Source organism: Lynx rufus, unplaced genomic scaffold, assembly GCF_022079265.1.
Source record: "Lynx rufus isolate CCGP_SWC_20201006 ecotype Redwood Valley unplaced genomic scaffold, mLynRuf1.p SCAF_8, whole genome shotgun sequence".
In the NCBI taxonomy this organism is placed as follows: Eukaryota; Metazoa; Chordata; class Mammalia; order Carnivora; family Felidae; genus Lynx; species Lynx rufus.
The window spans coordinates 69,434,619-69,459,641 of NW_025814896.1; the positions used below are offsets into that span (position 1 = coordinate 69,434,619).

Below are 25,023 nucleotides of genomic sequence, written 5' to 3' on the forward strand. Positions count from 1 at the left end.
TTCAAAATTATGAACCTTAGATAGTGCTCAAATGGCATCTATTTGCCACATTTGCGGTAGTTCTTAATACAGAAATTGGAATATACATTTTCCTACATTCACCTAACTTAATTGGTTATAACATTTTTGATGCTGAGAGTTTGTTTTTGGTGGAAAGGAAGGAATGGATTGTCAGTATTCTCCTGGAGTGAGTTAAGTACATATGTAAGAAAATAAACCATACAGATTAAAAAAGTAATGAGATAAAAGTGAAAAATTATCTAGTAAGGGGAGAAAAAGCGAGAAATTGTCCTCCTCCATGGGTTCTGAAGTTTCTTCTATACATGCAAAGGGCTTTATTAACTTGTCCTCATAATAATGATAACACTTTCCAAAGATGTCAGATTAATAGTCATTTTTATCTTGAACACATTGGACACTGTAATTTCGCCATCACACTTCACAATCCTCAGATAATTTACAAATAGATCTCTCCACATGAGAGCCTCAAATCATGCCTCTTGGTTTTGAGGCTGTTTAATATGCAATGCACTGATGCTAGAATTATATAAAGCATAATATCAGTGCTTGAAATACATTTATTAGAAGGATAACAACATTCTTATAATCATGTTGGAGAGAACTAAGTTTTTCTAAAGTGGAAGTACAAAAGTCGGGCTTGTTCTATTAAAGAAAAAAGATTTTATATGAGTTAGAAGAGGCTAATCCAGAGGGCTACATCCATAGTTAGAAGGTTATAAAGGGCAGCTACATTTCACTGGAAGCATACTTTATTTGGATAGGAGGTTCCTCTGTGTTCATTACACAGACTTTGTTTTGTTTTGGTTTTTTTTTCCTCTAAAATTGACATCCTCAAGATCACCCAGAGCACAGGTTCTGAATCCTAGGTAGATGGGCCATGGGATGTTGAGACACAACCCCAAAAAATCATATGCATAACTGTGTTTAAATGCAGATATATGTGTATTTTTCTAAAGATAAGATGTCCTACTTCATCATTATCTCATAGAGGAAGAAAAATTAAGAAAAACTGGTAAAGGGGCACCTGGGTCGCCCAGTCGGTTAAGCATCTGACTTTGGCTGATGTCACGATCTCACAGTTCACCGATTTGAGCCCCACGTCAGGCTCTGTGCTGATAGCTCAGAGACTAGAACCTGCTTTGGATTCTATGTCTCCCTCTTTCTCTGCCCCTTCCCTGCTCATGCTCTGTATCTCTTTGTCTCTCAAAAATAAAAAAAAAATAGAAAAATTGATATAGATTAATATCTAAAACTGAGGATAGTTACCTAATGTTTGTACTCATATGAAGTCTATATAGGGCTTCAACATCTGGATATGAGATTTTTATCTTTTTGCTAATTTGTGTTCTCTTGAAAAAAACGTGATTATTTACCATCAAGTGACATTTAATACCAATTTATTCCTGAGTTTACAACATAAGAAAAGTAGGTATGTGATAAGAAAAGGAAATACTACACAAAATATGAGTCTTGCTCACAGCTGGCATTCAAATGGTGACATTAACTGAAAGGGAAAAACAGCTGGTAGAATTTTTTAAATTGTTTAATTATACACAAAAGTATTAGCTGTTATCTGTATTTATCACAAAAGCATTTAAATATACCTGGACACTTTAATAAAAAGCTCTTGAGAAAATAAGGAGTAAGAGTGTTTGAGAAAGAATTAAGAGAATGGTTCATTGAGTTGGGAACACGACTGATCTTCCATTGCACTCAAGTAATTATAAGCAGTGGGATATAAGATACTTTTGGATACTGACGAAGTTTATAAAAGCATTGTTAAAAAACTATAAATCTTATCAAAATCAACCAAAACACTTGGAAAAGCTGTGAAGTTTCCTGAAAGCCTAAGATCCTTAAAAATGTAATATCTCTGGGGGCACCTGGGTATCTCAGTTGGTTGAGCGTCCGACCTCGGCTCAGGTCATGATCTCACAGTCTGTGGGTTCAGGCCCCATGTCCGGCTCTGTGCTGACAGCTCAGAGCCTGGAGCCTGCTTCGGATTCTGTGTCTCTCTCTCTTCCCCTCCCCTGCTCATGCTCTGTTCTCTCTGTCTCAAAAATAAATAAAAATATTTAAAAAATTTAAAAAAAGAAACTAGAATTAAAAAAAAAGTAATATCTCTGACCTTCACACTTCAGCTATTACTTTAAACATTTTCCACCTCTGCTCCTAAAAACTAAATTGTGCATTTGTAGTAGCAACAAATTTTTTATGTAACATTAGTAATTCATTGTTTTGTAACCAGTGAATAGATTCATTGACCTGATTATCAATACCTTTGGGGAAAAGTCCTTGAACCCAGTTCTTCAGTTAATACTTTTGGCTATCCTTACTTAAAATTATGGTAATGCCATTTTGTGTTTAACATATTTTTCAGGAGTGGGATCAACATGTACCTTAATTATGATAAGAATTTAGAGTACTAAGATTGTACACTGAAAACAATAATGGGGAACAAAAAGATAAAGGGAAATCTTATGAAAATCATGAAGGGCTATTTATATTTATTTATATTATCTATGTTTGTTAGCCTGTGTAGTATAAGTGATGCCAAAGCCCACCAAGCTATCAGAGGAACTTTCTTTTTCTTTTGTCAAAAAATTAAAAATCCTAATGTGATTGACTTACAGTAACTGTAAGAACTCTTTGACTTAAAAAAAAATACAGGTCGCTGAGAATATATATGAATGAGTGAGAAGTCTGAGAAGGTACCATTTCTTTCCATCTCCTTGGATACAATCTCTCTGTAGCTCACACTTTAGGCAGATGTATTTAATATACTGCTTAATAAAAAATTTATAATTTTTCCTCATTAAGAAAAGCCCCAAAGTCTCAAAAAAATGAACACCATTAAAGAAGATATTAATACTAGAAAAGACAGAATTTTAGTCACTAATTCTAACATAGCTACAGTGTTTGAAGTTTCATATATTTCATAGTGTGTAAGCTTTACTTTGGAAAATTTGAATTAGTAACAGTTAACTATATCACAGAAGCCAAAAATGTATATATTCATATAAATATTCATCCATGTACATATTTGCCTAAAAACCATGAGCAAAAGACAAGGTTATTACATAGAAGTTGAATGAGGAAACTGGATTTATTCCAAAAATTATTCATTAAGTAGCCTGCTATGTGACAAATACCGGTTACCATGTCTTCTGTTGGACTGTACCAAAAATTAGTTTTTATTTAAAGAATGATTCAAATCTTCACTATGATTAATCAGTTTCCATAGAGAGTTATATTTTCACTGCCTTACTTTTGTAGGAGGGAAACAAAATTCCATCAAGCATTTCCCATATCTATACACTTAACCAAGACATGTGACAAATGTCAAATGTGAGATTTGACAAAAGTGAGATTAAGAAATAACCAGTGCCTCCTAATGTGTATTACTGACTCAAAAATTCAGTGATAAATAACTATGGTGTTGTTTGTTTGTTTTTTTTCAGTGTGATAAAGATTTCAGAAATAGAATTTAGTGATTTATCACTTACATATAATACCTAGTGCTCATCCCAACAAGTGTCCTTCCCCCACCTACCTCCCCTCCAGCAACTCTCAGTTTGTTCTTTGTATTTAAGAGTCTCTTATGGTTTGCCTCCCTGTTTTTCTTATTTTTGCTTTCCTTTCCCCATGTTCATCAGTTTGGTTTCTTAAATTCCACATATGAGTGAAATATTATATTTGTCTTTCCTTGACTGACTTATTTCACTTAGCATAATACACTCTAGTTCCATCCACATTGTTGTAAATGACAAGATTTCATTCTTTTTGACTGCCAAGTAATATTCCAGTGTGTGTGTGTGTGTGTGTGTGTGTGTGTGTGTGTGTGTGCATGTACACCACATCTTCTTTATCCATTTGTCAGTCTATGGAATTTGGGCTCTTTTCATAATTTGTCTCTTGTTGATATTGCTGCTATAAACATTGGGGTGCATGTGCCCCTTGTAAATTTTTTTTTATGCTTATTTACTTTTGAGACAGAGAGAGACAGAGTGTGAGCAAGGAAGGAACAGAGAGACAGGAAGACACAGAATCAGAAGCAGGATCCAGGCTCCAAGCTGTCAGCACAGAGCCCAACATGGGGCTTGAACTCATGATCCATGAGATTATGACCTGAGCTGAAGTCATACACTTAACCTACTGAGCCACATCCAGTGCCTTTTTTTAAACATTTATTTTTTAATGTTTATGTATGTGCCCCTTCTAAAAAGCATTTTTGTATCCTTTGGGTAACTAACTATGGTTTTTCTAAGAAAATGTTTTTCTATGTTTTATTTTTTAGCACTCATAAGATAGGTTTGTGTGTGTATGTGTCTGTGTTGGTCAGCAGAAGTAATGGACTCTGACATGGACTGACATGTACAACCATGACCAATCGTGTAGGTCATCTTAATATTTAGCTATGAAGAGTATGCCTTGCTATGTTGAAGGATTTATCTAATGATTTATCTTCATTCTGGTTTCTATCTTCCAGATAGTATAAAATAAGGTACATAAAGTTGGTAAACAAGAATTCCCAAGTATAATTTTCGCTCTGCCACTAACTGGCAAAGTGATTCTGATTAAATCCACCAACCTCTCAAAGATTCCATTTTATTGTTTGTAAAATGAAGGAGCTGAAATAGAAGGATCTGTGAAGTTCCTTCTCTTTTTTATGCTATGATCACAAATGCAGTAGATTTTCTCAATACATCATACATAGCAAAAATTTCATTAAAAGTAAATAAAAACACCAATATCATCAAACTAACCAACCTTTTAGCAACTAGGAAACTTTTAAATGATGGAATGACTCAAACAGATAGTCAATAATTACTGACTACTTAAACTAAGTGTATAGAATTAACCTAAACTAAGTATATAGAATTTAAAGGGAAATCATCACCATGAATTTCCCAAGCTCTCAAATATTTTACCAACTTTGAAAGATTAAAACAAAATCAAGATTTAGAGATAATATCAATAAGATCTTTGAGCCAAAGTGATGGTAATGCAAAAAATATCTACACCATCTCTATGGAATCTTTTCTTGGGCCATCCTCTCTTCTAAACTTTCCTATTCCTAAATAGTCTGCTTTGTTATACCATCATAGAAAACCATGTTTTCTCTTCACTAGTAGTTTTGAAGTTAACCTATTTTATTTGACATTGGTGGGTTTTCTGAATCCTTGTTTCCCTAAAAGACTAAACTGTTAGCAAGCAAGAAACATGTCTTTGACTTCTCTATTCATTCCTACCATAGATTTCCATCTCACTGTTTACTTGGGGCAGTCTGGTGACACACTGCAGCAAGAAAACATTGAAAATTGCTGATGAGAGAAAGAGACAAACTAAAAAGTGGAAATGACTCTCCTTCTTTTCAGTCATTGACCAGATTTTCCATCGTATTCTGTTATTCTCTATTTTCTTACACTCTACTCTAGGCCTTCATCTTTTGACATCTGGACTGTTTAATAGCTTTCTAAATACTTTCTGTCTCTATCTTTTCTTGATAATCTCATTAAAATAAATTCATGCCACCCTCTAGGTAAAAATCAAGCCTTTCAAGATCCAAATCAAGTTTCCTATTTTTTTCATAGTTTTACTAGCCTACTTACTTCAAAATGGCTTCTTCTTCCTTAAAACCTACCTTTTTTGTATTTATCCATCCAAAATTAGCCAAATGTTATATGATAAGTCTTATATTTTCTCAGATGGTATATTTTTAATCTCCAACATTTTTTATGTATCTCTGTGTCCAGATGGTAAACCTAGTATGTCCTTTTAATGTAGTGCATATCCTTTAAGTATTTGTTCATTTGATTTATTCATTTGACATGAATAAAATGGATATTCGGCCTTGTGCAAAGGACATTTTTTGGCATGCTGGTAGACAAATGAACTCAAACGTTTAATCTCAAGGGTAACTGTGATTTAACTGGAGCAATCTTTAGTCTGGGCAAAGAGTAAGATGATGTTAAATTCTGTGGATTAACATTATGAGAAAAGGAAATCTATTTTTGTTACGAGAGAAATTTTGCTACATAATTGTAATTAGGAACAAATCAGATATCAATGATGCATTATATTCTAGAGCTTTAACTAATAAGCACTAATAAATGGTTTCTCAACTTTAAATGGCTTGCACAATATTATTCCTATACATTGCTCCATGTACAGAAAATAATGAAAAGTGGGTCTGTTATTCAGAAAATTCAATATTTATTCTAAAATATGAATTGCTGGGTTAAAAGAATATTTCAAATACTCCAAAAGGGCATAAAATCTACCTCTACTAATTAGTTTCTCTATGAAAGCCTTCCAGACAATTATAGGGTAATACCACTGGTCAATGCTTTAGGTGCTTTTCATTAAAAGTATAGTGTTGCTACCAGATGAATTGCTTCATATAAAAGCACTTACCACAAAGCCGTATAATGGAAGGTTAAGTGCTATACTTAATTACTAATTTCAATCCTTATTACCTATATTTTGCAGTGCAGGCACTTTAAAAGGAACCAAATATAGTCTGTTGGTTCCTGCTTCTCTGATTATAGGATTTGGTGGTAAAAGCATTAGTGCAGCTGTATTTCTAATGAAGAATAACAACATAAAAAACTTTAAAATAAAAGTAGTGATACCACAAACCAATATAAAAGACATATACTAGACATTTCTAATGAACTCATACATAAAATCACTTTGTTCTAAAAACTTTAATCTAGATGAGACACACTTCTAAATTTGTATTCAGCCTTCACAGCATTGTTGCAGATACAGCTCCAAAAGAAGAAAGTCTTTGAAATTTTCATGGCTTATTTCCTACCTCAATATCATGCTGAAATGCACACAGAACAGATGATTAATAAAATACTTGATAAAAATGGTGACTCCCCTGAGTTCTTTACATATTCATCATGAACTTTTTACATGTATATATTGAAATTCCTCACAAGTGCTCTAATTTTCTTTTTCAACGTTTTTTTTATTTATTTTTGGGACAGAGAGAGACAGAGCATGAACAGGGGAGGGGCAGAGAGAGAGGGAGACACAGAATCGGAAACAGGCTCCAGGCTCTGAGCCATCAGCCCAGAGCCCGACGCGGGGCTCGAACTCACGGAGCGCGAGATCGTGACCTGGCTGAAGTCGGACGCTTTAACCGACTGCGCCACCCAGGCGCCCCAAGTGCTCTAATTTTCTTGAGGACAGATTCTGTGTTTTACTTTTGCTTGTATCTTACATAATAACTGTGACTTTGCTCACTCTTGATTAATTAATATTATCTCAAATACTTTTCACTGAAAGCGTAGAATAGAATCTTTGCATGTGCCTATTTTTTTTCTAAATATAAAAGAGGTTGCATCTAAAATAACTATTTCTAAAGATTGTCCCTTAATTATCAGGATATTGTCAGTTTCTGATCTTTAAATATATTTTACATTGTTCCCTATATTGGGCATCCATTTAATTGGTAAATGAGACATTATATGTGTGTTAAACAAATTTTAGTCTTGAAAAATATACAACTATTTGCTGACTTAAGTAATGTACTGCCTTATTCTAGTATTAAATTGGACGTTAGCTTGCCACAGGATCATGTCTTTTTTGAAATATACCTAGTACATAGTATCTAGTAAGTGCACAATTAAAAGACTGTCAATCAGATAAAATATATTAAAGAGGCATATAAATTTTTGAAAATATAAAATATTTATCTCAATGCATTAATGCATTAGAAAACTAGGTTTTGGTTATCTATGCTTGAGAAATACATATTGTATTTCTCATTTAGAGATACATTATGTATATTAATAAAATAAAGTCCAGATATAGATATTTTAAACTTAGTTTAAAACAGATTTTCTCCAACTAACTTGAGAGTGGGACTTCTCTCCCCTTGTAGGTCACCACTAGCATTCTCTAAAAAGGAGCTCTTAAAAAATAGCTCTATGTGATAGAAGTGTGATAAAAGTAAAAAGTTACTAAAATGAAATAATTTTAACAAATTAACTGGTGAAACATTGCTGGGCTACTATAATAGTAACAGAATTTGTCAATTTACATATTCAGGTCTATTATTCACAGATGACAAAACCCCCAGAGACACAGCCTAGACCTTACCCTACTTTACACATTTCATGGTGTCCAGTGCAGTGACTTCCTCTCAGTAAACAGGTATTGATTAATCTGTATTTTGGAAAATTCACCAATTTACTCTCCATAATTCCACTAAAGGTGTACTTTTTATGAAAAATACCCTTCTACTAGGATTTCAGTAAATGCAGTATTAGCAGAGTCTATGTGACATATTTGAGTTACTTTCCTTCCAAGTCTTCCAATCCATTACAGATGGTAAAAGAAGGTGTACATTCTTGTAATTGTAGGGATAATTCCCAGGACATCAATTCAGCAAATATTTATTGACTGCCTACTATTTGCCAGTATTATAATGAGCCCTGGACATATTATTAATGTGCTTGCTTCTGAATTTTGTCATAGAGCTGTTTTTTTTTTATCACACTTAATTCAGCAAATATTTGCACAGCACCAGTTTTACAGAATAGGTTTGAAATGAGGCCTGAAGATGTAGAAATATATAAATCAGAAAAGTTCCAGGAGGGCACCACGGACATTTCATTACACATTTCCTAATTGTGAGTCAGTATTAAGAAAAACTGAGATCTTTATTAATAAGTTAGTTATTTCCTCATATTATTTCTTCCAAGAAACAAATACTTACAACAGAGGCTTATATGCATTTTGGTAATCATTTTTATTGTGCAAAATGAAAATTTCTTTTTGAATATTTTCTTTATACTGTACTATAAATCTGTTGTACAAGTCAGTTGTAGCTAAAAGGGGAGCAGAGAGAAATGAGGCTGATGTGTTTAGTAACCGCTTGTACTAAAATATAGAGATAATAATTGAAGTAAAATACAAGTATACTTTTAATTTGTATTTTACTTTAAAATAACATGATTGTTAAAGTTTATTTATTTTTGAAAAAAAGAAAGGGGGGAGGGGCAGAGAGAGAGGGAGAAAGAGAGAATCCCAAGCAGACAGTCAGCACAGAGCCTGATGTGGGGCTTGAACTCACAAACTGTGAGATCATGAATTGAGCCAAAGTTGGATATTTAACCGACTATGCCACCCAGGCACCCCAAAATAACATGTTTTTTTTAATTGGGAATATATGCAACCACAAGTAACACTAGTTTAAGTCTTCATTTCCTTTGTTTCAATAATGCAGATCTGATAAGCTGATTAACAATGAAAAAGGTAATTTTTATTTGATCTATAATAGCTTGACATTCATTTTATAGACGTGAAATGAGTAATGCTAGTGTCACAGAATCTTTGTGAAACTCCCATATGGTTATATGACAGTGAAAACAAACTTCATTTACTTACACGTTCTTATAACGGGTGACTTATAGTACTATATATTGTTCCTTTACTGTTTCTCTATTTGTCTCATGGTCCTCTTGCACCTTTCATGAGTTTCAGCTCTGCACCATCAAAGGAACCACCTGGTCCTACTTTTTTTCAGAGAAAAATATGTAATATTCCCTCCCTCAGTTTTAAATATAACTTTGTTACTTTTGACAAAGCCTTTCCTTTGTTCGAATGCAAGGATCCAGTAAAAAGAGCTTTGACATGTTGTGCCTTTTATGTGTGCATTTTTCTGGTTTCACTGATGTCCTCAATTTTGCAAACGATAAAGTGTGCCTTCAAGTTCTCCTACAAAATGCCATTTGTACACTGTATCAAGAACAGTTTAGGACAGCATTACATTCACATGATTTTAAAGTCCAATAAATACTTGATGGTTTCTCAGAAAACCCACAATCTGGTGAAACGGACGCAAAATAGTGCTTTGTTTTCCAGTTTGTTTTTCATAAAATCTTCCCCCGATACACATTCACTGGCTTACCTGCAGGGTAGCGCTCGATCACTGGCCAGCTGTCCACCTGTAATGTGGCATTGCCACCACTCCTTGTAAAACGGACTACATGGTATTTCCCATCGTTAATGATTGCATTGGACTCCTCAATGGCGATGTCATCTGTCCCAACATTAAATTTAACTCCAATTTTTCCTTGGTGCTGGAAGGAAGGAGGGGACAAAAAAGAATTGTATGAAGTTATAGTGATTAGTCAGCATTTAATAAGAATTAAGTATAGGAACAAGACAAGAATATCCACTCTTGTCACTTTTGTTCAACATATTATTGAAACTCCTAGCCATAGCAATTAGGTAAGAAAAAGGAATAAAAGGCTTCCAAATTGGAAAGTAAGAAGTAAAACTGGAACTATTTACTGATTATATAATATTATATATAGAACATCCTAAAAACTCCATAAAAATGGCTAGAACTAAAAAACAAATTCAGGGGTGCCTGGGTGGCTCAGTTGGTTAAGCGTCTGACTTCAGCTCAGAGCCTGGAGCCTGCTTCAGATTCTGTGTCTCCATCTCCCTCTGTCCCTCTCCCACTTGTGCTCTGTCTCTTTCTCTCAAAAATAAATCAATGTAAAATATAAAAATTAAAAAAGAACAAATTCAGTAAAGTTGCAGGATACAAAATCAATAGACAAAAATCTCTTGTGTTTCTTTACACTAATAATATACTATCAGAAAGAGAAATTAAGAAAACAGTTCCATTTACAATTACATCAAAGATAATAAAATGCATGGGAATAAATTTGAGCATGGAGGGAAAAAAGATCTGTATATTTGAAAACTATAAGACATTAATGACAAGAGTCGAGGAAGACACAAATAAATGGAATGAAATTCTATGTTCACAGATTAGAAGAATTAATATTGTTACCATGTCCTTACTACCCAAAGCATTCATTATACAGATTCAATGCAATCCCTATCCAAATTCCAATGGTATTTTTCACAGAAATAGAACAAAAAACCCTAAAATTTGAATGGAACCACAAAAGACCTTGAACAGTCAAGCCAATCTTGAGGAAGAAAAACAAAGCTGGAGACATGATGCTCCCTGATTTCAAACTATATTAAAAAGCTACAGTAATTAAAACACTATGGTATTTGGCATTAAAACAGACACATAGATCAATGAAACAGAACAGAGAGCCCAGAAATTCACCCACACAACTATGGCCAATTAATTTACAACAAAGGAGCCAAGAATATACAATGGGGAAAGAACAGTCTCTTCAATAAATGGTACTGGGAACACTAGAAAGCCACTTGCAAAAGAATGAAATTGGACCACTATGTTATGCCATACACAAAAATTAACTTAAAATGAATCAAAAACTTGAATATAAGACCTGAAACCATAAAAAACCTAGATGACAACATAAGCAGTAAGCTCCTTGGTATAAGTCTTTTGTGATGATTATTTTAATCTGTCACCAAAAGAAAAACAACAAAAGCAAAAATAAATAAGTAGGACTACATCAAACTAAAAAACTTCTGGACAGCAAAGGGAACCATCAACAAAATGAAAAGGGAACCTGGGGGGAATAGTTAAGATGGCAGAGAAGTAGAAGAGCTCTGGGCTGTCCTTGTTCCTCAAACACAGCTGTATTGAGGTCAGATCCACTTGGAACACCCAGGAAATTGATCTGTAGAGTGGCAGAAGGATCTCCACAGTTGGCAGGAGTTAGCATGGCAGGTGCAAGGTTTACTTCAACAAACAAATCAAAGTACATCTAGTTAAGGTCCAAACACATCCCACTACAAGTAAGGAGGACCTCTGCAGAGTACCGACGCAGTAGGAAAGAGCAGCCAACCCGCAACAGCAGAGTGCACACAACTTACACCAGAAACACTTCCTGAAGAGCCAAGCCCTGGATAGTGTACGACCCCTTTTTAATATAGTAGTACTGTCAAGAGCAGAAAACATGTCAAGCTTTTAAAACATGCAAAAGACAGAAATTTAGCCAAAATGACAAGACAGAGGCATTCTCCCCAAAAGAAAGGTCAAGAAGAAGTCACAGGCTGGGACTTGCTCAAAGAAAATATAAGCAATATATCTGAGCAAGAATTTAGAACAAAAGTCATAAGACTACTAGCTTATGAAGACACCAGAGAAACCCTTGCTACAGAGATCAAAGACCTAAAAACCAGTCAGGCTGAAATTTTTAAAAAAATGGTATAACTGAGATACAAAGCTGAATAGATACAGTCACAATGAGGATTCTAGAAGCAGAGAAGACAATAGATGATATAGAAGATAAAATTATGGGAAGAAAATGAAGCAGCAAAGAAGAGGGAAAGGAAAGTATTAGAGCAAAAAGGAACTTAGCAATTCCATAAAACTAAACAATACCCACATCATAGGAGTCCCAGAAGAACAGTAGGAAAAAGGGGCAGAAAGTTTATTTGAACAAAATGTAGCTGAGAACTTACCTAGTCTGAGGAAGGAAACAGGCATTCAAGTCCAAGACGCACAGAGAACTTCCCTCAAAATCAACAAATACAGGTCAACACCATGACACATCATAGTGAAACTTTCAAAATATAAAGATAAAGAGAGAATTCTGAAAGCAGCTAGGGACAAAAGGTCCTTAACCTACAAGGATAGACACATCGGGTTAGCAGCAGACCTGTCTACTGAAACTTGGTGGGCCAGAAGGGAGTGGCAGGAAGTACTCAATGTGCTAGAACATGACAGGGATGTCAACTCTCACCACTGTTGTTCAACATATCATTGGAAGTCCTAGCATCAGCAATCAGACAACAAAAAGAAATAAAAGGGATACAAATTGACAAGGAAGAAGTCAAAGTTTCTCTCTTCACAGATGACATAACACTGTATGTGGAAAACCCAAAAGACTATCCCAAAACTGCTAGAACTGATACATAAATTCAGCAAAGTTTCAGGATATAAAATCAAAGTACCAGAACTGGTTGTATTTCTATATACAAATAATGAAACAGCAAAGAGGAATCAAGGAATGTATCCCATTTAAAATTGTATGAAAAACTGTAAGAGACCTGGGAATAAAACTAACCAAAGAGGTTAAAGATCTGTACATTGAAAACTACAGAAAGCTTATGAAAGAAAATGAAGAAGACACAAAGAAATGGAAAAACATTCCATGCTCATAGGTTGGAAAAACAAATATTGTTAAAATGTTGATACTACCCAAAGCCATCTACACATTCAATTAATGCCTATCAAAAAATGCCAGCATTCTTCACAGAACTAGAATTAACAATTCTAAAATTTTTATGAAACCAGAAAAAAAACCCCGAATAGACAAACCAACATTGAAAAAGAAAACCTAAGCTGGAAGCATGAAAATTCTGGACTTCCAGCTGTATTACAATGCTGTAATCATCAAGACAGTGTGGTACTGGCACAAACACAAACAAAAGACCAATAGAAAAAGAAATAGAAAACCCAGAAATGGACCTACAAATGTATGGTCAACTAACCTTTGACAAAGCAGGAAAGAATATCTAATAGAAAAAGGACAGTCTCTTCAGCAAATGGTGTTGGGAAAACTGGATAGCAACTTGCAAAAGAATGAATAAAACTGGACCAGTTTCTTATACCATACACAAAAGTAAATTCAAAATGGATGAAAGACCTAAATGTGAGAGAGGAAACCATCAAAATCCTAGAAGAGAAAACAGGTAGCAATGTCTTTGACCTCAGGCACAGCATCTTCTTCTGCAGGCAAAGGAATCAAAAACATAAATGAACTATTAGGACCTCATCAAGATTAAAAGCTTCTGCACAGGAAAGGAAACAATCAACAACACTAAAAGGCAACCAATGGGATGGGAGAAGATATTTGCAAATGACATATCAGATAAAAGGTTAGTATCCAAAATCTATAAAGAACTTATCAAACTCAACATCCAAAAAACAAACAACCCAGTGAAGAAATGCAGAGAAAACATGAATGGACACTTTTCTAAAGAAGACATCCAGATGGCTAACAGACACATGAAAAGGTGCTCAACATCACTCATCATTAGAGAAATACAAATCAAAACCACAAAGAGATACCTCCTCACACCTGTCAGAATAGCTAAGTTTAACAGCTCAGGCAACAACAGATGTTGGCAAGGATATGGAGAAAGAGGAACCCTTTTGCACAGTTGGTGGGAATGCACACTGGTGCAGCCCCTCTGGAAAACAGGATGGAGGTTCCTCAAAAAATTAAAAATAGAGCTACATATTACCCAGCAATTGCACTATGAGGCATTTATCCAAAAGATACAAAAATGCTGATTCAAAGGGGCACATGCACCCCAATGTTTACAGCAGTGCTATCAACAATAGCCAAATGTCCATCAACTGAAAACTGGATAAAGAAGATATGGTGTGTGTGTGTATACACACACACACACACACACACACACACACACTGGAATATTGGCGATCAAAAAGAATGAAATCTTGCCATTTGCAACAACATAGATGGACCTCAAGGGCATTATGTTAAGTAAGTTAAATATTAAATAATTAAATAATATTATGTTAAGTAAAATAAGTCAGAGATGACAAATACTACATGATCTCTCTTATATGTGGAATCTAAAACAAACCACACACCAAGGTTACAGATACAGAGAATAGACTGGTGATTCCAATAAGTAGGGGGTGAGGGATGTCAGAAATGGATGAATTTTTTTATTTCAGTTTAAATAAATTTTAAAAAATTAAAAAAAGAGATTCAGACATAAGTATACGTGTGTGTGTGTGTGTGTGTGTGTAAAATCACATGCGTGTGTGTTTGTGTGTAATCACTTCCCTCAAAATATTCACAGTTCAATGAAGTTCATCTTGGGTTCTTTTTATCACTACATATATATACGTAGGCCGTCTGAGATGCATTTCTCTTGTCATGTAGTTACCCTCATTCACCCTCCTAGTCTCTGTTCTAGGAAGCCACAAATTTAAACAAAACATTACACACAGTGTATTGTTCAAGAACATGCTTCAGACAATGGTTACTTTCCTCTAATTTTACTTCTGAAAAATTCATATATTAGAAGCAAGACTCTTGACATTTGGGTCAATCTGGAGCATCTCTTTCATGGATGATCGATATGCCAATAGAAACACTTTCTAGAGAACTGAACTGTTTTCCTCCCAGAGGATGCCCCAGAAAAGGTGCACAGCTGCCCGTGGGGAAGGACATCCTGTCATGTTCTTTAATGTAGTTTCTTTACTCCACTCTCCGTTTCACACACACATAAACAAATGAGGCAAGAAATTCTCTCTTTCATTAATAACTGGCAAAACCACAGCAATTAAGTCTGTTTAGAGTGGAATGATAAATATTCACAATATAGGAAATCATTCTAAAAGATATGGAACACGCTGACAGGCATTTCGTGTGTGCAGTTTCTTAGTCCTTATTCATGAAAAAAGTCATCAAATGCTAAGTGCCTGAAACTTACTCAATTTCTCTATTTTACAAATGAGGAAACTATGACATGGGAAGGTACAATGACTTGTTCAAGGTCAAGTGACAATAGACAGGTACCAGAATGAGAATTCAGGCCCTCACTTTTGGTTTATAACTAAGTTATGTGTGTGTGTGTGTGCGTGTATATATATATATATATATATATATATATATATATATATATATTTAACTTCCTCTCAAGGGGCACCTGCATGGCTTAGTCAGTTAAGCATCCCAACTCTTGATTTCGACTCAAGTCATGATCTCATCGTTCATGAGTTCGAGCCCTGCGTTGTGTTCTGCATTGACTACATGGAGCCTGCTTGGGATTCTCTCTTCCTCTCTCTGCCTCTCCCCTTCTCTCTCTCTTTCTCTCTCTCTCTCTCTCTCAAAATAGATAAACATTAAAAAATAAAATTAACTTCTAATGGATTATGCAAATTGGCATTAAAATCATTCTAAGTGCAAACTTTGTTGCTGTTAACTTCAGAATTTCACAAGATGAGGCTGCAAAGAGAAGTGTGTGCGTATGTTCTCTGCTCTGAGAAGCATTCTCTAATAGCAGTTCTGTCAGCTCTACCAGGAGCTCAGCTGATTTTGTAAAGCATATGGTTTTGCCCTTAATCAGCAGCATAGAATACAGACACTGCATGCAGGCCCCTGTCAGAGTACATCACCTCAAACTGTCTGCAGCTCACCTTTCATCAGACCTCAGTTGACAGGAACAACATGGGGGGGATAGGGGTCTAAAGGACATAAAATCTATCCATTCCTGTAGAAATTTATAATCAGAATATCGGAAACCTGAATATTTGGACCACATCCTCTTAACCTCTCACTGGATTCTCATCACTGAATAGGCAGCAACAGTATGCATGGCATCAGCTTACGCTGAGAGTTATTTCAAAAAAAAAATCTTGTATAAAATTGCATTAACTAAACAGAAGTATTTTAAGATACTATGTGGGACACTGCGCATTGTCCCTTTCATAGTCACATGCAAAGGTTTCCATTTTTCTTTTTTCTGCTTTTTATTATTCATAAAGGATATCTTTCTTATACTGAGTTAGTATGGACGTTAATTTGTGTGTTTTGATTTGTTTTTAGGCTTCAGGGACAATATGACTTAAATCATATTTCCTTTTTTTTTATTTAAATTTTTTTTCAACGTTTTTTATTTATTTTTGGGACAGAGAGAGACAGAGCATGAACGGGGGAGGGTCAGAGAGAGAGGGAGACACAGAATCGGAAACAGGCTCCAGGCTCTGAGCCATCAGCCCAGAGCCCGACGCGGGGCTCGAACCCACGGACCGCGAGATCGTGACCTGAGCTGAAGTCGAACGCTTAACCGACTGCGCCACCCAGGCGCCCCTCATGTTTCCTTTTTAACTTTGGTTATTAGGAAACTCAAAATCCAAGAGCAGAATAATTTTTAGAGCTACATACACTTAAGGTGTACTTTTTCTCTCTAGATTTATTTTTATTGTCTAGCACATTTCTCAGAATCCTTACTTTAAAATATATGCCATTATAAGACATTCCAGTTTTTTTTGTAGAATGATTCCAGTGATACACAAACAGCTGGATTCCCCTGAAAACTGAAACTTAATCCAAGGGCCTGTGGAGACATTATTTAGACATTTTTTATTTAGCACAGGCCTTTTGTGCAAGCAATCATTATCTCCTCATTTTGGAAGATTTCCAATTTGCTCGCTTTCAGTAAATTACTTAACATGATAAATACATATTTTAACACATGTATGATGTAACTAATAGGAAGAAAATTAAGAATCTTATTTAAGAGATTAACAAATACCTTTATACTATTCTATTCCTAGTACTTTATAAGTAATAACTTTGATCTTTCTCATAACAGCCCCATGAGAGAGGTACTACATTATCTCCATTTGACAGATGAGGAAACTAAAGCACAGAGTGATTCAGGAACTCAGCTAAGGTCATGCAGCTAAAAAGAGAAAAGCTGTGATTCAAACCCAAGCATTCCCACTTTGGAGAATGCACTTTGTGGTTCTAATGATTATGGTAGGCTAAATTCGAGGAATGTTGGGTCATCCTATAACTGCAATTAGCAGATTTGGTTAATCTAGCTGTTCTGGCTACCTGTTCATTTTCCTGCTAGAGTAGGAGCACCACGGGGCCTCATATAGTGCTTTGCAGATTTTACATATGTATCCATCAATATGTGTTTAAAATAATTTTATAGTGGACAGCAAGCAACTGATATGCAGATGTTACAGGATGTTAGAATGGATTTCTTTGTCTTAATTTCAGCTGCAGTCTTGAGCTGGTAATAAGACAAAAAACAGACTGCTACTTCCATTGTACAAAATGAGGTATACAACTTGCAAAGGAGAACACTAAAAATTGTTTTTGGGACCCTGAATTAATTACCTATTTTCAGCCCATTATGAAAGAGAGAAAGGCCAAGAAGAGATGGATAACTAGAAGAGGATTTTTGGAGACCATTGGACTGTGAAGTGATTTCCAGGTACCTGGAAAGGTGGAAGGTGCTACTTTTCCCTTATCTCAAGTGCAGGGGAATGTGACTTCACTGAAACATCTCAGAAAGTTTGATACTCATCTCCTGGAACTTGGTTGCAGTGGTTAGGATAGTCAGCAATCCTAGTTGCTCCTGCCTGGGATTGGACTCTTGCCTGAGAAATCTTCAAGGGAAGGGACTATGGCTTGTTGATGCTCTGATGGCAGAGCAAAGACCTATTACTGCACCTGTGCATCAGAGTTTGTTAGAACAAGTGACAGGTGAGCATTACCCATGGCTTTGAGAGCCAGCACAGAATTGTGTTGTATCACATTCAAAAGGGCCACCAGTTGGGATGAGTGGGTGTGGTGGAGATAAGCAGTGAAGACAACTGAAGGAACCTGAAGTTGCAGGGGTGGACTGAGGCAGAAATCCTAAATAACTACCTGAAGAAGGTGCATTTACCTACCTTAAGGGAATTACAGGTAAAAAAAAAAAAAAAAAAGTCCAGTGATGTGGTTAAGAGCACTGAAAAACCCACTAAAATGCCTCCCCAAAAGTGCCCCTTCCCAGAGTCAGTTTCTAGTTTTGGCTAAGTCCAGCTAGATGGCTGCTATTGTATTAGCCAAGGAAGATCAAGGAGGACCCTTATCTTCTCTTCCTTTTCCTGGTTCCTCCTCCTGTGGAGGAGTCAGGAAGGAGGAGAAGTGAACATCACTGAAACAAGAGGAGAAACAACTTCCTCCCCTCATCCAGTATAAGTGGCCCCTCCAAGGCAACCCAAGCAGGGCTAATAAACTGGCTCTAACTGAAGTTGTATTTAGTATTACAAAGGAGTGCACTGAAATTACTTCTTATGTGTAAAAGTGAATGGATGACCTTTTTTTTTTTAACTATCTAAAAGAGACAAATGTAGTGTTAAGACTTTCCCTGGGGTCAAGAAGAAATATTCCATAGAACACCAGATTTAAATTCCTGTTGCATTGTAGGAATCAGCTTTTTCAATGTAACAAGTGCTTAAGGATATTTGTTACTCTGGAGTTTCCACTGTTTTAGGGTTTCTTCTATTACAGACATGTTTCCTATCCCAGGATAGACTGAAAGAAATTTTGAAGGTTCCCTACTTATTCTGATAGGGAGGCTACAATAGTCCCTTATTATCAGAGTTCTAATTGTTAAGGAGATTCAAGTTCTAGAAATAAAAGCATTATAATGCCAAAGTTACAAGATGCACCAAACTCTGAGAAAAAGTCCCTTTGCTTTGTCCCTACATTTTTTCAGCAATATGAAATGTAAAATGATTATTTTCTAAGGTATAGAAATCTCTAGAATTTGCAGGGATTCGTTTCTTACAACATAGTAAAACAAACAATTAAGAAACAATGAGGGTTGGTGATGCTTAGAGAACTTCTGACTTAAATAACACCCATCCTTTCCTGAATATATGATGATTAGGTCCTTTGACTTCCAAGATCATTGATTTTTCATGGATTCAGACTCCAGAGTCAGCTAGAACAGACTAAATACCACCCAAGTAGATTCAGACAACAGATGCTACATGAAATCAGACCTTATTTACCCTACCCAAGCTGCATCAAGCCACAGACTCCATTTTTCCCCTGAAAACAAATACATTAAAAATGCACATAAACCACAAAATATTAATATGAAGCATATTTAGAGAATCAGTATTTATGATTCCATTCAGAAACTAAATATTCTCAAAACACTCCCCCATATTGACAGAATAGCAAATCATTTCAATTACATAAACAATAAAACTTGCTAAACTTTCTTGCCAATGGATAATTACATTTAAAAGAATCCATTTCAAATTCTTATTCTCTGGGATTAACTGTGATTGTCTCCAGCAAATTCTCATGAATATTGTATTAGCAAAACCAGCAGTAATTTCACTGGACATGTACTGATCTTTCAACATTGTATTTTCCTTGAAATAGATAACTGGCTCACATATAATTTCAAAAATCTATTATGAGAATATCAGTAACAAGGCATTTATAATTTAATGAAGTCTTTCCATGGATTCATTAAATAAATAGTGACAAAGGTAATTATTGATTTTTTCACAAAAGCTCATTTCTGAATAAGGATTATATTATTAAACCAAGTTAGAAGGAAACATGAAAGATAACACTGGGAAGGAACCTGAACGTTCTAGCAAGTGGTACCATAGTTTCACACACCTTTTAATTCCATATGCAACCACATATACTTGAAAATATTTGTTGTAACCAAGGTAAAGATTTAATGGTGTACTTGATATCTGGGGCATACTTCAAGCAAGATGTCTGTATGTTATAGATGCAGATATATTTCAATCTATATGCATATGAAATAGGTAAAACAGAATGCATAAATGTAAAGATTTATCCTGTATATGGCATATAGATATGTCCACTGATTTTTTTTCTCTTTTCTGGGGTTGTTATGTAGAATTGTGTGGCTTGACTATGTCAAGGAAAGCAACCAAAAATGAAAAAAAAATATCTTTTGCTATTTTTTTGTTTACCGTACTTTTAGAGTATCAACAAACAAGATGAACAAATGTGCAACACAGGATGGCATGTAGATTTAGCAAGGAGACTTGCTTATGGTCTACAAACTTCTGTTGTGCAACACAATGTGGTCCTATACTCCAGGGCCCCACTTTGGATAAAACTTGACAATGCCTTCAAATACACTGAATGCTTACGCTCATTTCAGAATACAGAACAACTCCCATGGTCCAATTTTACATCGACAACCGAAATCGAAGTCAGGTTGAATGTTATGTTTTGCTCCTCTGGAGACTAATTCTCACCAGGGAAAGGAGGTTTTAAGGCCTGAGGGGGACTCTGGGGCCTACAGTCACTATTGCTGGGATAAAGTAACACTGCAGCGTGTGTTAGACAGCCACCTGTTTTCTCACCTCAAAACAAACACACTGATTTGGATAATTGCTAATTTCACCCAGATACATTGCTAAATGAATGACTAAGAGGTCTTACTATCTGGTAGAGACTGTGTTTACCAGTCTAGATGGTCAAAGAGTGGTTTTGGTTTAGTTATTTTAACTTGGCACTGAGCTGGAAATGTACACCTCCCCCCAAACACACACACACACACACACATACACACATCATTTCAAAAACAAGAAGCTATTCCTGCCTTGTCTCTCACTTTCCCCTACTGAGTAATATTTTTTTTGTTTATTTAGCTAATAAATAAAAATTGAACATATAACAGGCATCTTGCATTGTGTAAGTGTGTAGACCGCACAAACATATAAACTGTGTTCTCCGTCTCACAGGAGGTTTTCAATCAAATCAAGAAGACAAACCATGCATGTAAATATTCACACCCACAAAACAGTTGAGGGAACAGCAAAAGGGGGAGCAGGGTGCACCATGGGGAACTGCTCTGAGAGGCCTCAGGGAGCCTTCAAATGTGCGGCAGGAGCAAGCTTGCATATAGACTGCTATAATACACATTGTGGATACCAAAGACACACAAGGACACAGAAGATCTTTCCCTTGTCTCCCATCTCTTCCCCGGCTCTGCATACCAGTGTGCTCACTGTGTGAGACACATTGAGCTCTATACAATTTATCACTTAAAACCCCCGGCCAACATGAAGACTGAGTGCTATTTTTTTCTATCTACTCAGAGAGTTTAAATAATGTGTCCCAAATCATAGAGTTAATAAATATCAGTTCTGGGAACTGATCATGTTGGAGGGGCTTTCTGAAAAAAGAATGGCTTCAACTGTTCACATGTTCCAGGAAAAAGATTTTGAAGCCAAAGGACTGAGTCAGATATAGGCTGTAGTGAAGTGCATCTTTCTTTTTGGCTAATTATATTTTATAGCACCACATAGCAAGAAACCAGAAGTGGGTGAGATCATTGGTGATGCCACATCAGAAAGATCTCATTTAGGGGTAATATATTCTAAGAAAACATTATTTTAATTTTCCCATCCAATCTCCATTAAGGGTTAGTGTGTCTTTTCTAATTGGTCTCCATTCTACAGAATTCTAGAGTTCCTTTGATTCCATGAAATTATATCCTGGACAGTGATACTATCCTCTTGGAGGCCTACATGTATCTCTTGGTCTTCTGAGTATCTAATACTCTTCGTAAACCTATGACAGCCTCCCTCACACACTGCTTTAGGTGCTAGTTTTTGTGCATCTGTTTTAACTTCTCAACCATATTATAGAAAACTCGAGTAGGAAAAAAGACTGACTTATGCCTCATTGTATCCTTCATGGCACTTTGTAGATCACCTGCACATTTGCAATTTTCTAAAACTCTTTCACATACAATTTTCTTTTTTTAATTGAGATATAATTCACATATCATAAAATTTGCTCCTTTAAAATATATGTTTCAGTGGTTTTAGTATATGCACAAGGTTGTGCAACCCTCACCACTATTTAATTTCAGAACATTTTCATCACATTGCAATTTCCTTTTGATGAGATAATGCATAGAAAGTTGTAAACATTTTTAATGGCTACTCAGCACCTATGAGCTATATTATTATTATTGTTGCTATTATTATTATTCTTACATTTGGAAAACAATGTTTTGCTTCTTAGTAGGTTTAACAGAAGTTAATTAAAATAATGCTTGAATTACACAGCCAGTACAGTTTAGTTGGGACACATAATATCTCATGATCTTCACAACTTGTGTAACAGCATGTCTATTTTATAAATTGAGAAGCCAAAGCTCAAAAAGGCTGAGACTTGACCAAAGTCAGAGCATCTATCTACCAGGGGGCATAAGAGAGAACATTCTAAAATCTAATCATGTTTCCCTATGGGATATACTACCTTTCCATTTGTTGCACTGAAGCAGATACTGCTTGATTAGACAACCGCTATGCCCCTTCCAATTTCGATGATACTATGGCTCTATGAAAAGCCTTCATGAATGGCTAAGCAGTTAGAATGCACGTACACACGTGCACGCGCGCGCGCATACACACACACACACACACACACATTTAGAAAATACTAGTTTTTTGAAATACACCAGAGACACCAAAATCTTAATGTATTAGTTTTTTAGATTTATAAAATAGATGAACTCTAGCATTTTATTATATGTTTCAATCAGGAATTCTCCAATTTTGAAGGGACAGGGCGATATGCCACTAGGTCAGTGTCTCAGACACCTTTGTAAAGCAGATGTGTTCTTTTCCAAGCAATTATAATTCCTTCACTCCAGGGGTGATGGGGGACTTGTCTTTATGAGTAAGAACTCCTGCCTTGTCAGGTGTCTAGGACTTGGTGGTGGTAAGTGAGAAGGGTCAATGAATTCTCCTTCTGAGGATAGACAGACACTGAGTTCTACCGATAGCACCAACTCTTTAATGCCTCCTTTTCCTCATAATATCTATCTTTAGAGAAAATTAAGCCAACAATCAAAACAATATTGGGTGAAACCAGCCCACTAAGTGACTGGCTCGTATATCTTTTAAACGGGCAATAATGACTTGATATTTGGAGATTGTCTCTATTTTGTTTGTTTCATCAGTTGAGTCAATACTAGATTATCCTTTACATTTGTAAAGTCATTCCTGAACCCTTATGAAGTTCTCCAGAGTGGCCATGGGTTCAGAGATGTCATCCAACCTTTTTCATTATACTTACCTATGGTTCAAACAACACATCTCTGCATGACATCATGAACAATAAAGAATGAAATAAAGCTACCTGATGGTCTTGGGAATCAAAGTCATCTCATGGAACTCATTAATTCTGTATTTCCATCAACTGAAATGGCAACCACCACCAAGAAGAAATATTCCTCTGTAAATGTGTCCTTATATATAAAGAATGTATCCTATTATTAAGCATTATCCCCTGAAAAATAATTTTTAAAACGCAGAAATCAAACAGAGCAAAAAATAGGTACTGACTGGTAGTCTATGCATGGTTTGCAAGTTTTCAATGGTAATACCTCTGTTTTGAATATTTAGCCCATGGCACCTGATATGGCATCATGACAAATTCCTCAGGTTTGTGTATGAGAAGCTCAGATCCACACTGGCTAAAGTTTAGCCTCATTCAAAGTGCAGTGGGCTGATCAGAAATAGCTTGGTGTTTTTTTAAGTTTTTTGATGTGTTTTTCCTGTTGCTTTAGAACCCTTGGTTGGGTGTTAAATTAACTTTGCTCACATTTTACAATCATTCAGGAAACTGTGCGCAATAAACATTGTGTTTCAAGTGCTGATTAAAACCATAACCTTTGTTTCTCTACTTTTCTCTGATTCCTTGTCTTTGGGCCATTACACTGCTTATTATTACCTCCGCCAGGAACTGGATAGGGAAAGGACATTCGGCTATAACAATTCCGCTAGTTGTTGGCATTTCTATGTAAAAACGTTTTCCTATAAAAAGGTTTGAGATTATTTGTGGATTTCATTTATTTGTTGTATCCCAGGACTATTATTTTTGTGGAGACCTTACTATATAATTACAGTCAACTCTAATGCTCCAAATTTCCATAACACGGCACCACATTTTTCAGACAAATGGACAAAACATCTTTGGATGGTGAGTTTAGTCCTCTGTGTGGTAAATGTTGCCTCAGTAACTAGGTTATAAGTAAAATAAAATTAGCCTTTGTATTTTTTTAAAAAATAGTTTTTTAAAAAAACACAAGATAATTGCAATTATTTTTAAATCTTTGGCTGATGAATGTTTACAAGCTATACATGAAATGAAAAGGTCAGTCTGGAAGGGATATCATTTTTCAAACTTGTGTTTGTGAATCGTGACTTGAAACCAGAAAAATAATAACAAGATAATATTTTCAAATGTGTGTGATGGATTATGCGATCTTGGTTTTCACAAGCCTCAAGCAGAGCTCTACTTGAAATGCATTCCAAGAGAAAAGCTGACAATGCTACCTTTCTCTTTTTCTTTCTTATTGACTTCTAGTCCAGGACTACCTGTCTGACATCCTTGGAAAAAGCAAATGTGTGCATATGGGCAGAAAAGGCATTCGCCAAAGACTATTTTCTATAGAATCAGCAAGGCTCTATTATTCCCAGCATAGCAAGCAATAATTTCTGCAGCCTTC

General features: G+C 35.6%; 1 protein-coding gene across 24 annotated transcripts in view; it reads right to left on the reverse strand.

Annotated features, from left to right (window-relative positions):
• Nucleotides 1-25,023, reverse strand: part of NRXN1 (neurexin 1) — a 1,138,108-nt gene that overhangs the window by 162,621 nt on the left and 950,464 nt on the right. For all 24 annotated transcript variants that reach the window (XM_047068175.1, XM_047068174.1, XM_047068172.1 and 21 more), the window contains one exon: nt 9,950-10,121. In XM_047068175.1, coding sequence (XP_046924131.1) covers nt 9,950-10,121 — 172 coding nt within the window. The remainder of the gene's footprint in view (nt 1-9,949; nt 10,122-25,023) is intronic.